This window comes from Drosophila subpulchrella, unplaced genomic scaffold (genome assembly GCF_014743375.2).
Source record: "Drosophila subpulchrella strain 33 F10 #4 breed RU33 unplaced genomic scaffold, RU_Dsub_v1.1 Primary Assembly Seq354, whole genome shotgun sequence".
NCBI lineage: Eukaryota > Metazoa > Arthropoda > Insecta > Diptera > Drosophilidae > Drosophila > Drosophila subpulchrella.
In genome coordinates this window covers 4,399,669-4,420,139 of record NW_023665577.1, presented here as the reverse complement: position 1 = coordinate 4,420,139, position 20,471 = coordinate 4,399,669, and the positions used below count along the sequence as shown (strand labels likewise).

The 20,471-nt window shown below is 37.6% G+C and overlaps 2 protein-coding genes across 18 annotated transcripts in view; one reads left to right on the top strand and one right to left on the bottom strand.

The window, feature by feature from the left end:
* Positions 1-20,471, bottom strand: part of LOC119559918 (dystrophin) — a 151,390-nt gene that overhangs the window by 105,128 nt on the left and 25,791 nt on the right. For 16 of the 17 annotated variants that reach the window (XM_037873100.1, XM_037873111.1, XM_037873101.1 and 13 more), the window contains 7 exons: positions 20,213-20,445; positions 19,674-19,835; positions 19,451-19,610; positions 16,722-16,817; positions 16,525-16,657; positions 9,739-9,902; positions 9,547-9,652 (listed from right to left, as the gene is read on the bottom strand). In XM_037873100.1, the coding sequence (XP_037729028.1) occupies positions 9,547-9,652; positions 9,739-9,902; positions 16,525-16,657; positions 16,722-16,817; positions 19,451-19,610; positions 19,674-19,835; positions 20,213-20,445 (1,054 nt within the window). Of the gene's footprint in view, positions 1-3,091; positions 3,218-9,546; positions 9,653-9,738; positions 9,903-16,524; positions 16,658-16,721; positions 16,818-19,450; positions 19,611-19,673; positions 19,836-20,212; positions 20,446-20,471 lie in introns of those variants that run through there. The other variant, XM_037873118.1, reaches the window with a different exon arrangement.
* LOC119559920 lies at positions 13,487-15,226 on the top strand. Its single transcript, XM_037873123.1, has 2 exons — positions 13,487-13,965; positions 14,262-15,226. The coding sequence occupies exons 1-2, from the start codon at positions 13,573-13,575 to the stop codon at positions 14,997-14,999; spliced, it is 1,131 nt and encodes a 376-aa protein (XP_037729051.1). The 5' UTR covers positions 13,487-13,572; the 3' UTR covers positions 15,000-15,226.

Below are 20,471 nucleotides of genomic sequence, written 5' to 3'. Positions count from 1 at the left end.
CTGTAATTTTTACGGCCGCGCCTGTCGGCTTCTTGATTATGCAGCCGTCGCCAGATCTATTTAATTTATGACAAAAGTTGATTATTTAAAACTTCACTACCAGCTGGAGAAAGTTTCCTTGCTCCATTTTTCGACTGCCTCACAATTGCACTCAATTAGCTGGAGGCTTCGCAGAAAGTTATGCAAAGCGGACTAGCAGGCAGTGAAATGACAAGTAATGGAAAAGTATTGTCTAAAGTTCTGACAATCTGCTGATTTGTCCAGAAAGTAAATAAAATATGTCAGCGATTCCAAGTTATAAGCTAAAACCTATTTATAGGAACCCTTTTTGATTAAAATATGATTCTTTATAAATGTCAATCGATAAAGTAAAGGAGAAAATACATACCTAGCCTATCTAATCTCAAGTTTATGAACTAATGGCTATTTGATTTGCCCATGTCACCAACTTGGTATTCATCAATTGCATACAAAACTCATGAATTAAGTATGTATAATTCCTCAAATCCCCAGCACTTATCGACAATATGTTCCACATTCGACCGACAACCAACTTGATTATCCCAATAACAAATACGTTTTTGCCGGCCCCTCACAAATAGGGCTCAATAAATTCAATACACAATATTCAATAACACAATAATGGCTTCAATAATGAGAGCAATTTTTCCACTCGATTGACACATTTATTGTTCTAGGCTCTATCCAATCATTAATCATATTTACCCCTCAGCAAGTGGCTTTATTCTCTACGAGAATTTCGACAATTTCTCATTTTAAGTTTTCAGTTGGGACTTGGAAAAATTTGCTTATAAATAGTCGGCAAGCATGCTATACGCTGAAACTTTAGTGCTTAAGGTGGGGAGGAGTGGCTGGAGAAAAAATGGGGCGGAGAACTGTTCAGGGTAGATAGATAAACTATTTTTACACAATACACGTTTTCTGCGATGAGATGCGGGCGATACAGGCGAATGAAATACACCGCGGCTCCGCCTAAAAGTATGCAATCAAGTCAAATAACTTGAGTTGTGGGTTCTGGCAAAACGGTTGTTGGTGAAAAGTATTGCGGTTCTTGTTGAAGTTCTTTTTTAGTTGTTGTGGTTGAATTTTTAGCTGTTCTAGCTTGGTTTTTCAAACACAACAAAATAACTTGAGTTGTGGGTTTCGGCAAAATGGTTGTTGGTGAAGAATATTGTGGCTGTTGTTAAAGTTGCTCTTTTGGTTGTTGCGGTTGAATTTGTATTAAGCTGTTCTTAGCTTGAATTTTCAAATGCACAACAAAAAAATAACTAACATTTAATTGGATACTCTTCGGTAAGGATAGAATTCCAATAACTTGAGCTGTGGGTTTTAGCAAAACGGTTGTTGGTGAAAAGTATTGTGGTTGTTGTTGAAGTTGCTCTTTTAGTTGTTGTGGTTGAAATTTTATTTAGCTGTTGCTAGCTTGAATTTTCCAATACACAACAACAAATTAATAACATTTAATTGGATACTCTTCGGTAAGGATAGAATTCAAATAACTTGAGTTGTGGGATTTGGCAAAATGGTTGTTGGTGAAAAGTATTGTGGTTGTTGTTGAAGTAGCTCTTTTAGTTGATGTGGTTAATTTTAGATGTTCCTAGCTTGAATTTTCAAATGCACAACAAAAATGAAGTAACATTCAAAAGAATTTTCATTGGAAAGGTATAGAATAAAATAGCTTGAATTGTGGAATCTGGCAAATGGTTGTAGTTGAAAAGTATTGTTGTGGCGGTTGGAGTTGTCTATGAAATAATACTTCTCGCCAAGAACAAAAGTTCCAACAATCATAATTTAAGATCCTATTTTCTTTGAGTGTAGTTGTTGCGCTGGTTGTTGTACTAGTTTTTTTTGTTGTTGTTGAAGTTCTTGTTGATTTTTTGCCATTTGAGTTCCTTGTTTTATTTTTCTACGCTTTCCATTCGTTTCTTTTCGCAAGCGTTGCTGTTTTTGCGCCTCGCATAGAGTGGACTCCAATGAATTCCTAGACGCACTCACACACGTACACTCGAGCACACTCCTGCACACATATACGTATATCCACACTCGCACGCCTTAAGTTATGCTTCACAATTTTTTCCGCTGCTCTTCAGCTTCGTTCCGTGTAATTTATTGAAACACATTCATTTCTCGCTATGATGTGAGCAACAACAACAGGAACAACGACAGGAACAACAACCACAGCCATCAGAAACACGCCCACTTTATTTAGCCAGTTGGTGTTGTTGCAAGTCTGCTTTTTGTTTCGCATGAAGTTGGTTTATTGAATATTTATATGCAAATTGAGCACGATTTTCGTAAATGTACGGTTTTCTGTTTGCCCTGTTTGATTATTCATTTGTAATGGAATTCCATATTTTTCTATAATTAATTTCAATGGATTTATTATGGGGTTGTAAAGAGCTCTTCGTAATTTATATCAGCGTTTTATAGCATTGCGGATTATACTTGTTTAAGCGGGATAAATTATTGTTTGAATATATTTTGAGTAGAAATACGTGTGAAGCTTGTAGGTAATCTATTGGATTAAACCCAATGCATAATATTACATTTGTAAGAGGATTTATGGATTTCAATTTTAAAAGATAAAACAGTACTGATGCTATTAATTATATGTGCATAGGGCTGATGATTTTTAGGATCTATTTCATTTTTATTGCCTTTATCGAGTTTCTTTTATTATTATGCTGAATAATTTACTTTGTTTTCACAAGGAAACATAAATTTTCGATATTTGCCTTAAAAAATCTACGTTGTTTTCTTTACTATTTATTTATCTTCCACTGCTCGGTTTTTCCTTTTTTGTTGAACAACATTTTGCGGCTTTTTGCCACCCTCACGTTTATTGATTTACAAATACGGCGGAGAGAGAGTGAGACGGGCAGCATGAGGGAGCGAGAGAGAGAAAGGGGAGCAGGGCAGGGCAATAAGCCGCCGCAGACACAAAACTTTAAATGCCGTTTTGTGGTTTGACTTTGCTTGGCTTTTGGCTAGTTAGCCCCACCAAAAAAACTTCCACACAAACACTCAATTAACTCTCTAGTGGAGTTAAATAATATCGTATTTAAATTACAATTTTTTTGGATTTTATTTGGGGTTTATTTGCCGGATACTTTTACGCGACGCGCACAATGCGGAGAAAGCGTGAATGGCTCTACGGGATTTAGTCGGAATTGGATGTGGATATGGAGGAGTTTCACAACCGTTTGTACGCAGTCAGAGCCAACGAATGTCCTGCCGGGCTTTTCGTAGAACTACAGACCCCAAAAGCGGACAAAGAGCCGAGTAAGGGAGAGAGAGAGCGAAAGTCACGGCGTAATTTCAACACGGAACTGCTTTTTGTCGAGCTCTCCAAGAGAAAGAGCGGCAATCAGCCGACCAGCAACCCCCAAATGGGTAAACAAAAGGTGAGTGGCAAAAAAGGGGAGCGTCCCGGGGGACGCTGGGTGGGGAGGGGTTGGGGGTGATAAAGCAACCCCAAAGCAAGTTTACTCCTAGTGCACTGAGAAAAGGACTCCAAAACTACTGACATTTATAGTTTAAGATGTAGTAAACCACGTGTCCATTTAAAATCTTGTATCTAATATTTATAATATTTCAAATGTGAAACAATATTATTTTCATCATTTGGAACATTCTGAATTTATTTATCATTAATTGAATAAAAATCACAATATCTTATTATTTTAAAATATTAAAATAATAATAATAAAAACAGAATCACCGTTTTTAAAGTACAACTTATTTGGGGGTACCACAAATCTCTAGGGTTTTGAAATTTTCATGTTAGGTGTCTAAAAGTATGCAGTGTAAAAGGAATATTTTCTTTCGTAATAATACATAATATACTTTTAGACACCTAAAATTATATTCTATAGGCAAAATAAAAAACTAAAGTGATTTGATTTAATAGAGGTTTTAAGCCACCGATAAAATTTTGTTGTAAATATATTAAAGTTTTCTAAAAGCTTTAAAATTCAACTCTGGTTGGATTTTCTGCCAGTGCTTGCACCCACCACCCAGTGCAACTCTCTTAACCAAACTTTCTCCCCATTTCTCCAATGTTCTCTGTATTATTGAGTTCACCGGCATTCCGTCAGATTTCTCTGGCCGCTCTCCAGATCTACTGGCATTTGTTTTGCTAGGGTTCCGTGGGGAACATGCGCATTTCGATGCGATTTAGCCGGAAGACATTCAACCTTCCTGCCACATGTTGTGCGTACGTCTCTGAACCTTGACAACTGATAAGGATTATTTTTGCACAGGGTTGCAGCAGCACCTTCCGCACGAAAGGGAAAGATATATCGGGGCAGAGCGAGAGGACAGGCGAGGAGATTGAGCGGTTCGTTGTGCCATTGATGGAATTTGATGTTTATGTTATTGTGGCTTTAGATGTAGATTTTCCTTTATGAGCTGCGCAGTCGAGAAAAATGCTTGGTGTGCATTGGCCTTAATTAGTTGAAGAAAAGTATGAGAGAAAAATGTTGGTTGGCGGTTGAATGATAAGAAAGCCATTTATGGGATTGTTGGACAACAAAACTAGTTCATAATTAGTTCGAAGGATGTTACCGTCATTCTAAGAAAACATAGCTCATTGGAATGCAAAATAAGCCTAAGATGATTTCTAGTAAAATGAATAATGTTTTTAAGTCTTCAAATGGGATACAGTACTTATGTATTTTTTCTTATATATAAACAGAACCTCAACTCAACAGAATAAGTTCTAAAGGTATTACCATAAATATGTGGAATGCAAACAGGATTTTCAACGATCTTAAGATCTCAAATGTTTTCTAATGATTTAGAGTTTATGTTTAATTTTAATAATAAAATAAAATCTTGATCTTTACAAGCTTATTTAAAATGAATGAAATTGAATTAAGGATTCATTTTTAGAAATAAAAAAGTAACTCAAATGAGAATTACTAAATCTTCTTTATTATTCGCTTTCTGAAAATGTTACCTTTCATTCGGATTTTACAAGAAAGTTTTGTGAAAGCCTGAAAAACACAGCCCTCGAAATATTCATGAATTATTTAAATGTAAGTAAATGTAAATATCTTGCGGCGTGACAGTGTCTGAAGAAGCCACAACTTCATTGTTGTGTCCTCAGAGAGACAACAAGTGCAACCTTTTTAATGAATTTAATTAAAATTCATTAGACAACGAAAATTGTTAACGACTGACATTTCGGTCATATGAGATGGCCAGAGAGAAAAACACAGACTAAAAGGACAGAGGGACCGGGAACAGGACACGCAGACTGTGGAGTTGGCCCAGGACAATTTGCGTAATGAGTGAGTGCATACGGTCCGCACCTTTTTCTCCACTCGCATCCTTTGTCCTGCCCTTTTTTGCAGTCGAGAACTGGAATTTAATTTTTCTGCAGCTGAAAGGGGAGCACACGACTTGGCTTGGCCCCAAGAGAAGTCTGGGTAAGATATGCCAGGACACCCAAGGGCATTCTGGGTGACACAAACACGCACAAGGCACACACACACGCAACCGAACACACTTTTTAAAAGTTTTCCCAGAAGCACCTATAACCTGCAATGTTTAGACAAATTTTCCGCATATTTTCGTTGCACAAAAAAATTTTGCTCGTGCGCTAAACTATTTTAGCGAAAATAACTTACACGGTCTGAAAGGGGGGCTCAAAAGCCGAAGCTAAAAGTCTAACAACCATGACAATAATTTCACTTAATGCTTACTTAAATCCCACGAACGGTGGGAGCGGGGCGTGGCACAGTGGGCAAAATGGGGTGCCTTTGTGTCATAAAAGGTCTGAGGTTAAGCAGCCATAGGAGAGACTCGACTCTGCTTCACTTCACTTTTTTGAGTAATTAAAAAAGAAACAAGACGCGGATAGTTAAGTTACGCAAATGGCGACTCGCTGATACCTAATAAAAAAGCATTCTAAAATATATAAAATCGATCGATAGGAAGTTATATAGTGACACTTAAAAATTTAATTGGGAAAGAAAAGGTCTAGTCACTAGACTCTTGTGAATATAAAGGTTTATAAATGAAAAGAGAACATACAAATAAGACTTTAAAAATTAAAGCTATTTTTAGATTCAAATTAAAGACTCAAGTGACAATTAGTTTAATATATTGAGCTCTAAAATGTTAAATATAAAATTTAAAGATATTTACGCTTGGGTTGAAATTAAAATAAAGAGATATATCCTTTGATTTTGAAGGTGTTAGCACCTAAATATTTAACACCCTTAAAAATGTATGATCTTTTTTGGATTCTGAAGAACTTAAATAAATAAGTCATTTTTCTAAATATTAATTAAAATGTTTAAATATTATTAAGCCAGAATAAATTGTCACTTAATATTAGAGAATGAAATAATTTATTGATTTGGCTTTTGCTTTGTTTGGACTTCCAAAAATGTTCATCGCATTTCAGCCTGGAAATATATGTTTATCCCTTTAAGGATTCAATATTGGTATTAAAAGTATTTAATAATTTGGTCATCACCAATACTTTCTACCGCCCTCTGTTGACTGAAGGAAATTTCCACTTTGAGGTAGGGTATCAAAAGCAACGAACTTCTTGAAAGCGCAGACACATGCCAGGAAGCTATGCCAAACCATTGAAAAGAAAGCGCCCGACTGGGGGTAGGACGAACTTTAGATAAAGAAGGGGCTTTTTGCAAATGGGTGGGAGGGGGTGTACTGCCTTTTTAGGGGGGAGTGAAAGGGGGGCAAGGCCTATTAAAGCGTGTAATGGCGTGAAGCGGGCGTGTGTTGCGCCAAAACACAAGAAAAGGGGGTGGTGGCTGGGCTGCAAAGTTGAAGGCGTTTGCCATGGGAAAGGCTGCAATTAAAGGCAATTTGGGTGCCAAAAAGGGGGCTGGGGCTGTGTGGAAAGCCACTGAGCCTGTGCCTGGCCGACTGAGTGCGTTGTCCTTTCAGATAATATGCTCCCTGCGAGTTGTTGTTGTTGCTGTTGCTGTTGGCGGGTTGTTGTGGCTGTTGTTGGCCAAGTTGCAGCAACAGCCGCTGCACTGAAATTGCATGTCAAAGACAGATTTACGAGCCAACCTCAGCGCACACACACCGCCCTACACCCTCTCCGTGTGGGTTGGCATTTTATTTATGATAAGGACTTTGGGGTCATTTGGGTTGGCGAAAAGTTTGTGCGACTTGTGGCCCAAAAAAGGAGGCAGGAGAAGCGAAAATAAGGTGCAGCTGGAAAGGCAGAAAGGGAGAAGGGCAAACAGCCAACGAGATAATGAATAATGGTTTAATTAAGCTTCACTCCACAAAATACGTAATTAATTGGAGCTCTTTTCTTCATTTCCCCACTACTCCTCCACCCCCTTTCAAAGATAATAAACTAGGCCCGGCTATGACCCGCTTTTCTTGGAAGTCCTAAACTGTTTTTGAAGAGCAAATTGAAATACAATGCCGCCGTAATGGTCATATTTTCGGTTTGGCTTTGAGCCAACAGTTGATGGCGACCGGTGAGTCCTCAAAACCTTCAAAAATGGTAAGATACTCCATTTTTGCCAGCTGCAGCTATTTATAGAATTTATATATAAAATTAATAATACATTTATCCTTTTGTGAGGTGTTTTTCAATATAACATTTTAAGTTGAATTAATATCGACTAAGAAGTTAAAAAAATATTTAATAATATAAAAGCATAAAGACTAATGCTTACGTTAATAACTAAATAAAACCATAAAAAATCAATAAAAGAACTATAAGAGTAGTCAAAAAATTTTAAGTATTGTCAAGTTAAGTATTTAAATTCTTTAACAAAACCTTTAAACCTTGGCTAAAAACATTTTTCAGAATTTCCTTTGAAATCTTTCAATTGAAGAGACTTTTCTTTTCTAGCAATAACAGAAGCAAAATCTTTATACGTTTTTTCTTAACATTTTTCCCAATTTAATCCGGCGAAATATTAAATTTCCAAATTCAAACAAAGGAACTCTGTATGTGCAACTCCACAGCACACAGCGAGGAAAAAAAAACTTACTGCAAGCAACTGTTGGAATCTCCATTACAAAAGGCCCAAACAAATGCCTACCCCTCCACCCATACCCCTCTTCCACACACACACACCCGGGAAAATAAGGCTGAAATGCACGTACAAATAGCCAGGAGATGAGAGAACGTGGCGGACAAGTTACAAATGTTTATGACAAACCAAACATCATAATAACGTGTAACAAGCAGTGCAGGCAACCCCCATTCCCAACTCATCAGCCGCCTTTTCAGCATTCCACATCCCTGAAAATCCCGCCCCGATCCCAAAGAGCATAAAAATATTTCAGTTAACATCCGGATGGCTGCTGGCTGGATGCTTTTTCCATTTTCCCCGCCGGCTGCCTCGCTTGTCAATTAAATGTCAACTGGCATAAATGTTGCATGCCGCTTGCTCGCCTGCCACATTAAAATTCAGCAGAGAAAAAGGCAAGTAAAATGAAGAGATAGGGAGAAAAATCTCTCTGAAGAGCGATTTTCGCAAGGAAATGCTCTTAGTTCAGTGGCTGTCAAACTGCAGGACTCACCACGACCTGAAAGTATGCAATCATTTGTTTAACAAGCACGCGGTACTCTCTCTTTTGTCCACCGTCTTCATATTTCCCTGGTCTTTGTGTGGGTACTTCAATGCGACTGTGTGTGTGTGACATTGTTTTGAAGGCAGGCAATTTAAAGAGGAGTTTTTGAATTGGAACCAACCGGCTAGCGAGGTTCACGGCCCCGTTATGCAAATGTTGACAGTCCCCCTTAACCACATCGCCACATCGCCACCTCCCCACCACTGGAACCCCTAGAAAAACATTCCCCTGACTGAGTTAGCAATTTTAAGTGGCCATCCGTTGGTGTCTGTTGCTGTTTTCACTACAAAACTCATATGTCTCGCTTCCCCTTTTCCCGCTTTTCCATTTTCACTGCCCCTTCCCCCACTCCATGCATGCATTTTGTCTCGCCCGGCGGAAATTTGTTTGCACCGAAGTGATTTCTGGGGTTTCGAGGATGGGGGACTTTGGAAAAGGAAATGGATCCGTGTTTCGCAGCCATCAGCAATCTGCAATCCCCTCGGCAGCAGAGACACGACGGCTAAAAAGGCCTAATGAAATTTCCATATGTGAGCCAATTTGCTGAAATTCGTTCAAGAATTAATTGACATTCGAAAATACACTTACGGATGGTCAGAATGAAGAACTGTTGGCCCTATTTTTAATCAGAGAGGAAATTAAATGAGACTAATCAACTGCCTAATCGATTTAATTAAAATTCAGAGATATCTTTGATGTTACGATTGTGTTTCTACAGAGAGAAGTAAGAATAAATGATAGGTTTTGAGACTTAAAGAAATCAGAAATCAAAAGATATAGGATATATTTTGCCAAGTATTATAATATGAGTATAACCTTTTACTTCATATTGATGCTTAAAAGAGATACCACCAAAAAATCGGCTAAATATATTCAAGACCTTAATAGCTGCCCCAAAAAACCCCATATTTTTAAAGCCCCCTACCCTTTCGAAGGACTCACCTTTCTCCTGCAGTTGTTGCCGCTTTATGTCGCCTTTGAGCACTTCCGCCGTGTGAACCAGTTCGTTGAGCTGCGGCTTTTTCATTTTCAATTCACGCAGAACTTTCTGTGGACAGAGGGGGAGAAATGGGAGATATGTGAGTAAAGTGGATATGGGTGTGAACTGGGATGGGTGTCTTTTATACGGCGCACCTCCTGCTTCTCGATGGCCAGTCGCACTGCATCGCCATCGTCGACGAGCACGCTCTGTATCTTGATCATGTTTTGTTCCCAAGTCAGCCAGTCGGAAATTTGCAGCACCGACTTATCGAAGCTGCCGGCCAACGCTCCAGTCCCGCTCGGCTCGTTATTGTATTCTGCAAGAGGAAAAAATGGGACAAATTGAAATGGGTTTGGAGAAAGGAAAAAGTGTTGGGGGAAACTTCTTGCTAATTAGCGTGTCCTTTTAACCAGTCCCCCACACAGGGGATTGTGTGTCACTACCACTGATGATGGGCTACTCATTAAATCGCACCAGCTGCGGTTTTGACTTTTCCTGACTGACCACTACTTGGTGGCATACTTATCGGGGTCACTGTAGCTGCATATTGAATTCTAGATTTGCCCTGTCGTCCCTTTTTCATTTATCTGTTTTTCTTTCTTTCTTTCTTTCTGGTGTTTTCCCACTCCTCTCTTGACTTTGTTGCACATTTCAGCAAAAGGCAAGTAAATGAAAAACTATTTCAATGAAGCAAAAGTTCTGAGTGTCTTGGTTGATGGATGTACAGTGGAAAAAGCAAGACTTTGGAGAATAAAAACACAATTTTCTGTAATATGTATTATAAAATAATATAAAAAAAAATAATAGAAATCCTTATATTACGGTTTTATAATATGATATCACCAAATGTGCCTATTAGCGTATACATCGATAATTAAAAGAAAATATTATCAAAATCTATCAATATTATTTTCAAAAGAAATGGAACATACTTTGCCTAGTACTTACAATAATTGATGTTATTTTAGCTCAACTTAAAGCCAATGATTTGAATTACACTGTAAACATCCATTTTTTATCAATTGTGATACAGGGAAACCTAATGAAATATAATTCAATAAGCAAAACATCCTAAAAAATAATATTTCTTACCTATCCAACATTAAGTTACCACATATTCTCTTCATTATTTAGGAACCCCTTTATAATCTCAAACTGATGGCAAAGCAATGACAACGCATAACAATGAACTAAGCTTGAAGAGTGTGGAGTACATAATAATATTATTTTAACCCCTCCATCAAAGTTCGTTCCCCTCGCATTATTTTCCCAGCTTTCCCCTAACTTTCTTCTATTAAATGGCAATTTTCAATTGCAGCCCATTCAGAGCAAACCATGGTGTAAATATTTCAGAACTTGGAAAGCAAAGGGGAAACACTTGAAATACTTGAGCAAAAAAGAGTCGAAAGAAAAATGTAAGGAAAAGCTTAAGTAGGCGCAGAGCAAAGGAACCGAAAGCAGGTGGAAGGAGGCGGAGGAGGTCCTTCTGACAGTTATGAAAGTTTCTACAGGCCTGAGTTTGCCAATAATCCGTGAAAACAAAACCAAAACAAACCAAACCGAAAGAGAAGGGACACATTGCCATTTTTTCTTTTTTCTGCTGTTTTGGTTTGTAGTTTTCGCAGTGTCCCTCGCAGGATTAGGCCGGTCTGCAAGGACAGGGGATTTGGGCGACAAATGCCAAGTCCAAGGAGGACAGCTAAAACTGTTCTGGCCACCAACGAGATTCAGGACTCAGGACGCAGGACACGGAACGCAGGCCGTGTCAAGTTGAGGCGTCTGAAAGCATTTACAGTGAGTGAACGACTGAATGGATGAGAGTTCCCAGCTCACAAGAAGCTGTTAAGCAAATATATACACTTGAAAAATATATTTTTCAAAAGGAGTATAAATATTTAATTATTTGTTAACTTGTTTTCAACATTTTTAGGTAAGTGGTTTATATAACGCCAAATACGTGAAATGCAGAAATGTGCTTAAAGCGTGTATGAAGTAATTAAATTATATAATTTTACTGAAAGGAATTGAAGATATTTGTTGTGCCTAATAGGGATAGAAAAACTTAAATGTAAATTGTGGTATGTAATGATAATTCACAATCATTTTATTTAATTTTTTAAATTCCCTAACTTTGTTTTTTTCCAGTGCATATTTTTCCGTGGCAATGGAATATAAAAAGGAATAATAACATCGCTGACAACCACACACATGGTCGGAAAACACGGTGAAGTAGCAGTGGAAACACGTTAAGTGTAAAATTTCTTTTCACTCATTCTGATGAATGTTCCACGTAGGCTCCAAGTACACACACCCCTTTGGCTTTGTGTTGTGGCATTCACGGGACAGGTGAAAAGTGGTAGAAAATATCATATAAAATAAAAAAAAATAAAACACAGAAAAGGAAAAGCGCTGATAACATTCCCTCCATTTTTCTTCCTCTTACACGCCCATTTCTACCGTTAAAAGTAAACGGGCCCTACCAGGAAAATGTCATAATTCATTAAAAGCCAAAGAAAGCGTGAAATTCTGGACTCCTTCTTCCCCACACTTCCTTTCGATTGTCACTCAACTGAGAACCGTCTTCCTTCCCCCTGTTTTAGAGAAAGTCCAGGAAGGACTTTAAGTAAAACACAGTGACATCTTGGCAGAAAGGAAAATCGTTTAAAGTTTCCATTTTATGTGATGGATGACGACCTTGATGGTTTTCAATCTTATGAAGGTTTATTTGGTTATTAATGTTTCGAGGATATCATTTGCCTTTGGTATTTACCCGAAAGAAATCCGTTTTGGGGCTACTAATGTAAGTCACAAATATTTACTGTTTAAGCAGCAGATTAACTAGCTTATATATAGTGCACTTTTCAGTTTATATTTTAACGGTAATATTCCGCATGAAGGTATTAACGTTTCAATAACCAGCTTTGCTTTTTATTTCAATATTTTGAAACTTTACTTTTTTCTACACTGCATTTTGTTAATTATTTTTTAGTAATAATAATAATATACATTCTTTGTATGACTGATTTCAAATTATCACTTCCACATTAGAGACTTGTTTACTTCCTTGCCGCTGAACGATTTATTTTAAAATGCTTCCTTGTTTGTGACCAACAGCTGATTAAACGGACAAATTGAAAAGCTTTGAGAAAGTTCAGGACTTTTCACTGCAGGAAAAAGCTTTGCCTTCTAAATACCCAAACCCAAGCCAAATTTATCTAAATGATACATTCAAATATGAGTAAAATGTAATATACAATATTAAGCAGTTTCCAGTCTAAACATGTACTTAAATTTCTAAAATACAATATATTTATATTATAGCAAATAATTATAATTACAATTTATTTCATTTTCTTATATTTTTTATGTTATCCATTCTCGTTCTTCTCTGTTCCTACACTCTTTTAAAGCTAAAAAATTTAATCTTTTTGAATCAAGGCGCCATGTGTTCTTCCTCTTCATGAAATGTTAAGATGCAAAGTTTTCTAACAGAAATGTTAAGATTTTTCTCTGCATCTTAACATTTCTGTAGATTTTGATACATCTTAACATTTCTGTTAGAAATGAGAAATTTTAAAATATGGTTTGGGTCCATGTTAAAACTCAACGTTTTCTAACAGAAATGTTAAGAATTAGCGGAACTTTTCTCTGCCACTGTTAGATTTTAATACATCTTAACAGTGCTGTTAGATTTTGATTTAACTTAACATTTCCAGTGGCACTTTTTAAAAATGGTTTGGGTCCAGACTAAAAAAGGCGACATCTATTAAAATTCCGAAAGACTATAAATAGTTTGATGTCCGCCAGCTTTTGTAAGGCCTTTAAGCATTCCTCTAAAACTGTAGTATTTATAAAAGACCATCTAGTTTTGTGTTTGTTATTTGTCATTTTGGTGAAAATTTCCCCTAGAAAACAAACTAACTAACACCAAGACCCACACCACTAAAATAAAAACTCTTCTTTTTAATAAATAAAACCCATAAACAATGAAAAAGTCGCACGAAGAACTAAACAAAACACCCAACGTCACGGGCATTGCGCCGACGACCAATTCGGCGATGCATGGTAAAACCAAAAAGAAGGAATTCACTCCGTTTTCAAAGATAAACAGACTGAAATTCAAATCCGCGGATGCGTTACCAATCGCAACCAGGGACTATGGATTAATGCGATCTACAAATAAGTCATCCACTCCATTTCCACGAGCCGATCAAGGGGTAGATGCCACTTTACTGAAGGCTCGTTTGAATATGCGTCGGGACTACGAGAATAGACGACATGAACCATACTCCAATTTACCGAAAAAGACCGACAGCCCCAGTATCAGTGATGCGGACTCCCATGATCATGAACACTTCACCATGCGTCAAAACTCAAGGGTATGTCTTTAATTAAAATTAAAAAATGATAACAAATCTAGGGCACTCAAACAATAGTAATCCTTTAAACAATATTGTTATTTTCCAATTTTTCAAATGAGCAAATAGTTAGTTATGGAATCAATTCGTTAGTATACACCTGTACTAAGGACCTTACATATGCTAGAAATAATTTCTGTATTGTCTGTTTGTCTCTGTAAAATGTAGAGGTTGGTGTTTTACTTATAAACCTAAGACACATGCTCGAAATATTGCAAAAATGATTCAGTTTATACTTAGATACCTCTATTTTTTAGCCTTCGGTCAGCGTTTTTCGACGCCAATCGCTTACAAAGGATAATTACAAGGAAATATTGTCCCTCGGGACTCCACATCCCAAAAAAGGTGTAGCCCTGAATGCCAAGGCGCTGACCAGACGACTGACCGACATAAATGGTCTGCTCAAGATGCAACTAGTTCCTAGCCAACAGTCAGAAGTAAGTCCTCCTCATCGACATCAGAGGCCAAGGAAAAGGAAGATCCAACTGTCGGTTAACGCCGACAGTGTGGCCTCGATAATCCCACCCAAAGATTCGCCAGTTGGAGAGCGGATGAGTAAGAGTTTGAGCCGGCGGTTGACCCAAATGGACTACGATGCCTCGCAAAGTTCCCTGAGCGGGGAGTTCCAGGTGCCGGAGATCAGCTTTGCGGAGCGTCGGAGGATATTTCATGAGGGCGAGTTCACCATCGCAAAATACGGCCGGAAAATGAGCGATGTGATGATGGCGGCCCCGGCGGCTACTGAAGAGGTGCTCGACAATAGTATGCAATACGCTCAGAAGGCCAAGGAGGAGCTGGAGACCTATATGAGATCGCAGGGTCTGATCAAGATCTCCAACGATCAGGTTACTATGACCCGGAACATGACCCGTGGGTCAGCGATTGTAAGCCCTACGGGATCGGCTGATATTGCAGGGGAGAAACGTATTCATCGAAAAGCCAAGCCAGTCCCACCTCAAGCCCAAACCCAAAATGATTTAATGTATCTTGGCTAGCAGGATTGCCGGAGCATGATCGTTTTAGCCACCTCCAGTAATTCGGCTAGTTAGAGGAACAAGATTTCGTTGTGATATTCGAGATGTTTTGGAGAATGTATTGTGAAAAATTTTGGTCAACTTCATTCACTCAATACATATTATAAACTCATGTCTCTCTTACTATAGGTTTGAAGTACATATAAATATGGAGTTTTTTTGTTAATTTAATTTTTACATATTAATAAGTTAATAATTTTACACGGGTAAGGACAAGAAATATTGTATCTTTTAGTAGATTTTTTAATAAAATTCAATCTTTCCCCTTTAAATTCACTACAAACCTAATCTACTATATGTGGCATGCGAAATATTCAAAAACATATGTCTGCATCTGTTATGAAAACAAGAAAACGGGTCTACAACAACATGGGGGAAAGCCACCCACCTCCCATAGGGAAAGTCAACACCAAGAACATTCACATAAAATGTCAAAAGTGCCATTGACATGGTACATTTGTTTCTGGCTGCCCTTTTCCCTATAAAAATATAAACAAGAAAAGGAAGTAGATTAGGCTAGAAAAAAGGGAAAAACATATACATGGATGCCAAGTGTTTTTTCAGTAATTAAAAACATAGAGATCAATGATAAACTTTTAACAAGATGAATTTTTGCTTTTGAAACTTTTCTTGTTAAAGTGCGTATCAAAACTCGAACCGCAAAATGTAAATCCATACACAGTTCAAATAAAAGTGCACAAAACCCATAACACAAACAAAATTACAATGCGGAATAAAAACTTGTACGTGCTGTTTCAAGAGTTTTTGCTTTTTGAATATATACATTCGATTCAAGTTTTTTTATTCGGCCAATGCTTAAATGATTTAGCCTGCGGAAACAGACAGTGGATGAACGGGAAAGATTATTAAATTTCAATAATGCAATTATTTTTGCGTTGTATGAAGCACTAGAATTTCAATTGGATTTAGAATGATTAATTATAAAAAGAAAAATGTAATATCTGACAATTTTGTATCCTTCATTTAGAATGAAAAACTAGCATATGTATTAATCCGATTATAGTAATTAAATCTAGTACATAAATTCAAATTCCCGATATTGCCTTGTCGAAATGTTAGTCAATATTACTGTCCTCGTCTAATTTATCAGATTAAACCCATCATTTTACCCATCTAACTCACATTTAAATGTTCTCCTAGATTAGGCAATAAATGTGTAATTGCCGATTAAATAAATGATTGTACTTTTCCACACAGCCTGACAACCTTGAATAAAATACCTTCTGCTAGGATAAACACACTCGAATGGCCCTCATCGTTTAAGTTGAGCCACTCGACCAAGTCAACTCTGACTGCCTGTCAACATTTAAGCAGTCAACTCGAGCGGAAACCAAACAATTGAAAGCCATCCAACTTGCCGACAATCAACAAGAACATTACCCGGAATTTTGGGCTAGAAAGGATGCGATCTCACTAAGCTCCCGAAATAAAAAACTATTACAAGCAATTGAGTGGGGGAGCTTACCCGAACGACAGCTGATGGTGGCCGCGCTGGATGCATCTGGACGCTCCTTTCCATTGGGAATTCGGGGGCCATTTCTCAGTTCCGTCAGCGAGAGCTCAATGGAATCCGCATGAGCTATCAAATTGTTTTTAGTCTGCAAAAGGACAAGGCATCCGCAATGTTAGAGTTCAATTGAGGAGCGAAGTGTGTGGGCAAACCTTTTCGATTTCGTTCATCATGAGGGGCGTGACCTTCGGCATCTGGGCGTTCTTGCCGATGGCGCTGACAATCACCTGTAAATCGTCGTGCCGCTCCTGCAATAAAATAAATAATATAAAAAATATCTTAAACAGAAATACAGATGTTCCTACGCCGAGAGAATTATTCAAGTGCATTGTTCTTGAACTGAGAACATTCGATCTTAAAAACCGTGTAAGTACATTTTGGTATCAATGTTCTCAATATTAGAAAGAAATGCTGAGAAGAGAAAAGCTAAATTGAATTATTTTAACAACGTTTGTATAAGTTTACACTACTGACGGCACTAATTGTGTATTTGTTGAGATATACAATGTAAGTACCGGCAATTCAACTTGATTCGAGCAAAATGAAAACATTTTCAACTTCATAAATGTTGTTCTATTTTAAAGAACATTTCCAACTCAGTTGAGAACATCAGAATTTTCTCTGTGTTAAAATGACAAGCTACATCTTTGCTTAAATTAATTTTAAATATTTAAGCTTTTTTATTTGTATATGGTTGTGTCTGATTATGCTTTTCTTACAAGCCTTTATACTGTTTTTCAAATTTATCACATGTCATTTTCAGATTTCAAAATTTCCCACTTGACAAGTTTGATGCAACAATGCCGTTTTCTAAAAATAAGTAATATAGGCATGTGGTTTATTTTGATGCCAGAATAATATATTATGCATAACAAATTTAAGTTCATTTCTAGTAAAAAAAAGTATTTATTTGGAATTAAATAAAATGCTTTAAGTCAGACGGTCAAATTATTTTATCAAATTTGACATAATCTTACATAGAGAAAATCTTATTTCGGTTTAAAAGTAGATAATTTTGTTCAAACATTTGATTGTCTGACCGTATAAATATTATTTTATTTGAAATTTTAAGTATACAAGTGTATTTATCATGAACTAAAAAATGTTCCTGTAATTTAAATACAGCTGAGCCCTCGCCCATTGCTGAACATCCAATGATAATGGAAGCCTTTTAAGGTTTAAGGTAAATCGCAGTAAAGTAGATATAAAATGCATTCGATACTCTTGAGGTGCAAAAGGTGAACAATAAATAGCAGGCTTTAAGCGGAAACGGAAGCCGAACGAAAACACATACACGAGCGAACAAAATGGCCACCGCTTGGGAAAGGAGCTGCTGCCAACGGCGATTGGTATTCAATTTCCACTGCAATCATGCAGGGACTCTCTCTGGGAAAAGAACAAATGAAGGCGGTGCGGGATTGGGTGGGAAGGGGTATGAAAAACCCTACCACCTCTTTCACGGCGTTTGTCAACCAACAAAATTGCATTTGTGGGTGGTCAATGTAGCGCGATGCAAACTGTTGCAGTTGCAGCTGACGAACTGATTTTTGCTGCCGAATTTTCGCTTCGCGCCAAACTGAATTTTCCGCAAATTTACAATCAATCACCGGGCGAACAAAGAAGTGCACACACGCTCTTCAAAATAAAAAGGGAAATTCAAAAGCTCTGCAACCGCTGTCCAAACGAGACGGTACGCGACTAAAGTGGCGCAAACAAAAAATGAAGGAAAATAATAACAAAAGCCCTCATTTCGCCGGCAAAGAGAAGAATTTACATGTTTGCCCCTCTTCGAAATTAGATTTTCCCATTTTCTTTAATTTTCCCCCCAAAATCTGGCTCTCTTTCTGTTTCTCCGCCTCTCAAAATAAATTCAAAATGTTTTCTATTTTTGATTTCATTTTTCGCTTTTTTAGATTCACTGGCGTTTGTCGCCATGCTCGCTGGTGCCATAAAACCAAACAAAATGCGGAATAAATAAAATATAAAAGTAAAAATAAACAACAAATGATTGCAGTGATTAATGACTGTTGTCTAGGGATGGAACTTGTTGAAAATGTAAGATTTATCATATGCTCTGCAACCAGGAGCACAAAAAGTTACGTTTTTTACTAGTTTTTTTCTTTTTTGGTAAATGTGTCATTCTGATAAAGTTGTCCCAACTTTTTTGCATTTGGCCTGGAGAGAAATTTTCTTTTACATTTCTTGAATGGCTTTATATTTAATTGATTTTTAACATTTCTCTGCAGATTTTGTATTTACTTAGTTTTATTGCACATTGATTTTGAGGCGAAAACAATTTTAGTCTAAGTATTGACAAGAAAAAAATTAAAATTCCCATTCAAAATGACACTAGCTATTAAAAATGTTCATGTTTCTAATACATTGTAAAATTGTACAGAAATATGTTCATAATTTAATAGAACATGACAACCTATCGTCCAACCCTTCATAAAGACAGCACCATCATAGAAGAAAATCTCTTAAGATCTCTCTTACTCCTACGATCTCTTCTGACCCACTGAATACCATGATCACTAGCGAGTCCCTCACTCTTCAGCATCCCAACTGCAAGCAGATGTGTAACTGTGTCAGTTCTGTTTATTTTTGGTCTTCTAATGGACCCATTTAGCTTCTGTGGCCACTGCTTATATATGCATCGAAATTCTCAAGAGGGCAATTAACTTGCGGCAAAGGAAACGAGCGAGTATCGACGAAAGATGTGACGCCCTCCTACAATGTCCAAGCGAATGACTAATTGCGGCGATTAAATAAAAATGATTTAATTGTAGTTTTGCACAGGTAATTTGGCTTTGATTTTCCGCCACTGCCAGACGTTGGCAACGTGATTCTGGCCACTTGCCAGATTTTTGGTCGCACTTACGTTGATATCCTCCATGCGCTTCTCAAGATCACTGCTAGACTTCAGATCGACGGTCTTCTCTATGAGAACATTGATGCGACGCAGTCCCTTGGTGACCAGTTCTTCGATATTCACGCTGTCTAATGGCGGAGCTGGTGCCCCACTTCCCGAGGTCTTGGATCTGTGGGGAAATAATCTCATTAAATAAATGGAATCCATGAAAACTCTTTAAGTTCCATCATACCTCGCCTGCTGAACTTCCCGGAACTGCTCTCGCAGTATGATTTGAGTGCGCATCACCAGACGAGAAATGCTACCCTGTCTTCCATGGGTTTCCAGAACCAAGGAGTCTCCCTGGGATATCAAAGTGGCTGCATCGGGTGCTATTAGTAGCCGCAGATCCTCTCTGAAGATAAGATTATACGAATTCTTAATGGAGCACGTTTTTCTCATATTCTTGTGAGGGTTACATGTTAAATTTCCATTACAGTGAACACTAAACACTGACTCAACAGCTGGCTGATTTCTCATCTTCATGGTTACTTAACAAAATATATAAAAACTAAATATGTTTTTTAAAATTTACAAAGCACTTCGCACAAAAAATATTGTAGCATTTTTAGAGTGACCAGTTCACTGAAGTGTAGATTTTACTTTAGTATTTTATTGCGTAACCGCGATCAAGCCCTGCCAACTCGTTCAAAAGCTCTTTTTAAGTTTTCAATTTTTTTTGCTTTGATCAAATTGTATAATAATTTGGTATTAATAAGTACAAAATCTTACGCTTCGCTTTCGTGACACTGCTCGATCTTGGCCTTGGTAAGTTTCAGCTTGTAGATCATTTGCTTGGCCTGCTTATCGAACTCCCGGACACGATCATCCAGATTCTGGGGATGCTGTTCACTGAGCGGACTCTTGAGCGTTACATTCGAATCATCCGACGGCGAAGGCATCGATTCGAGCACCTTGCTCAAGAACGGATTGGGCTTCTTGGTCGAGGGCGTCTCAATGCGACTCTGTGGGAACAGTGAAGAAAATATTT

Coding starts and splice junctions, on each gene's coding strand:
- LOC119559920 (XM_037873123.1), top strand. CDS start 13,573: ATGAAAAAGTCGCACGAAGAACTAAACAAAACACCCAACGTCACGGGC. Junction 13,966..14,261: donor CCATGCGTCAAAACTCAAGG/GTATGTCTTTAA, acceptor TCTATTTTTTAG/CCTTCGGTCAGCGTTTTTCG.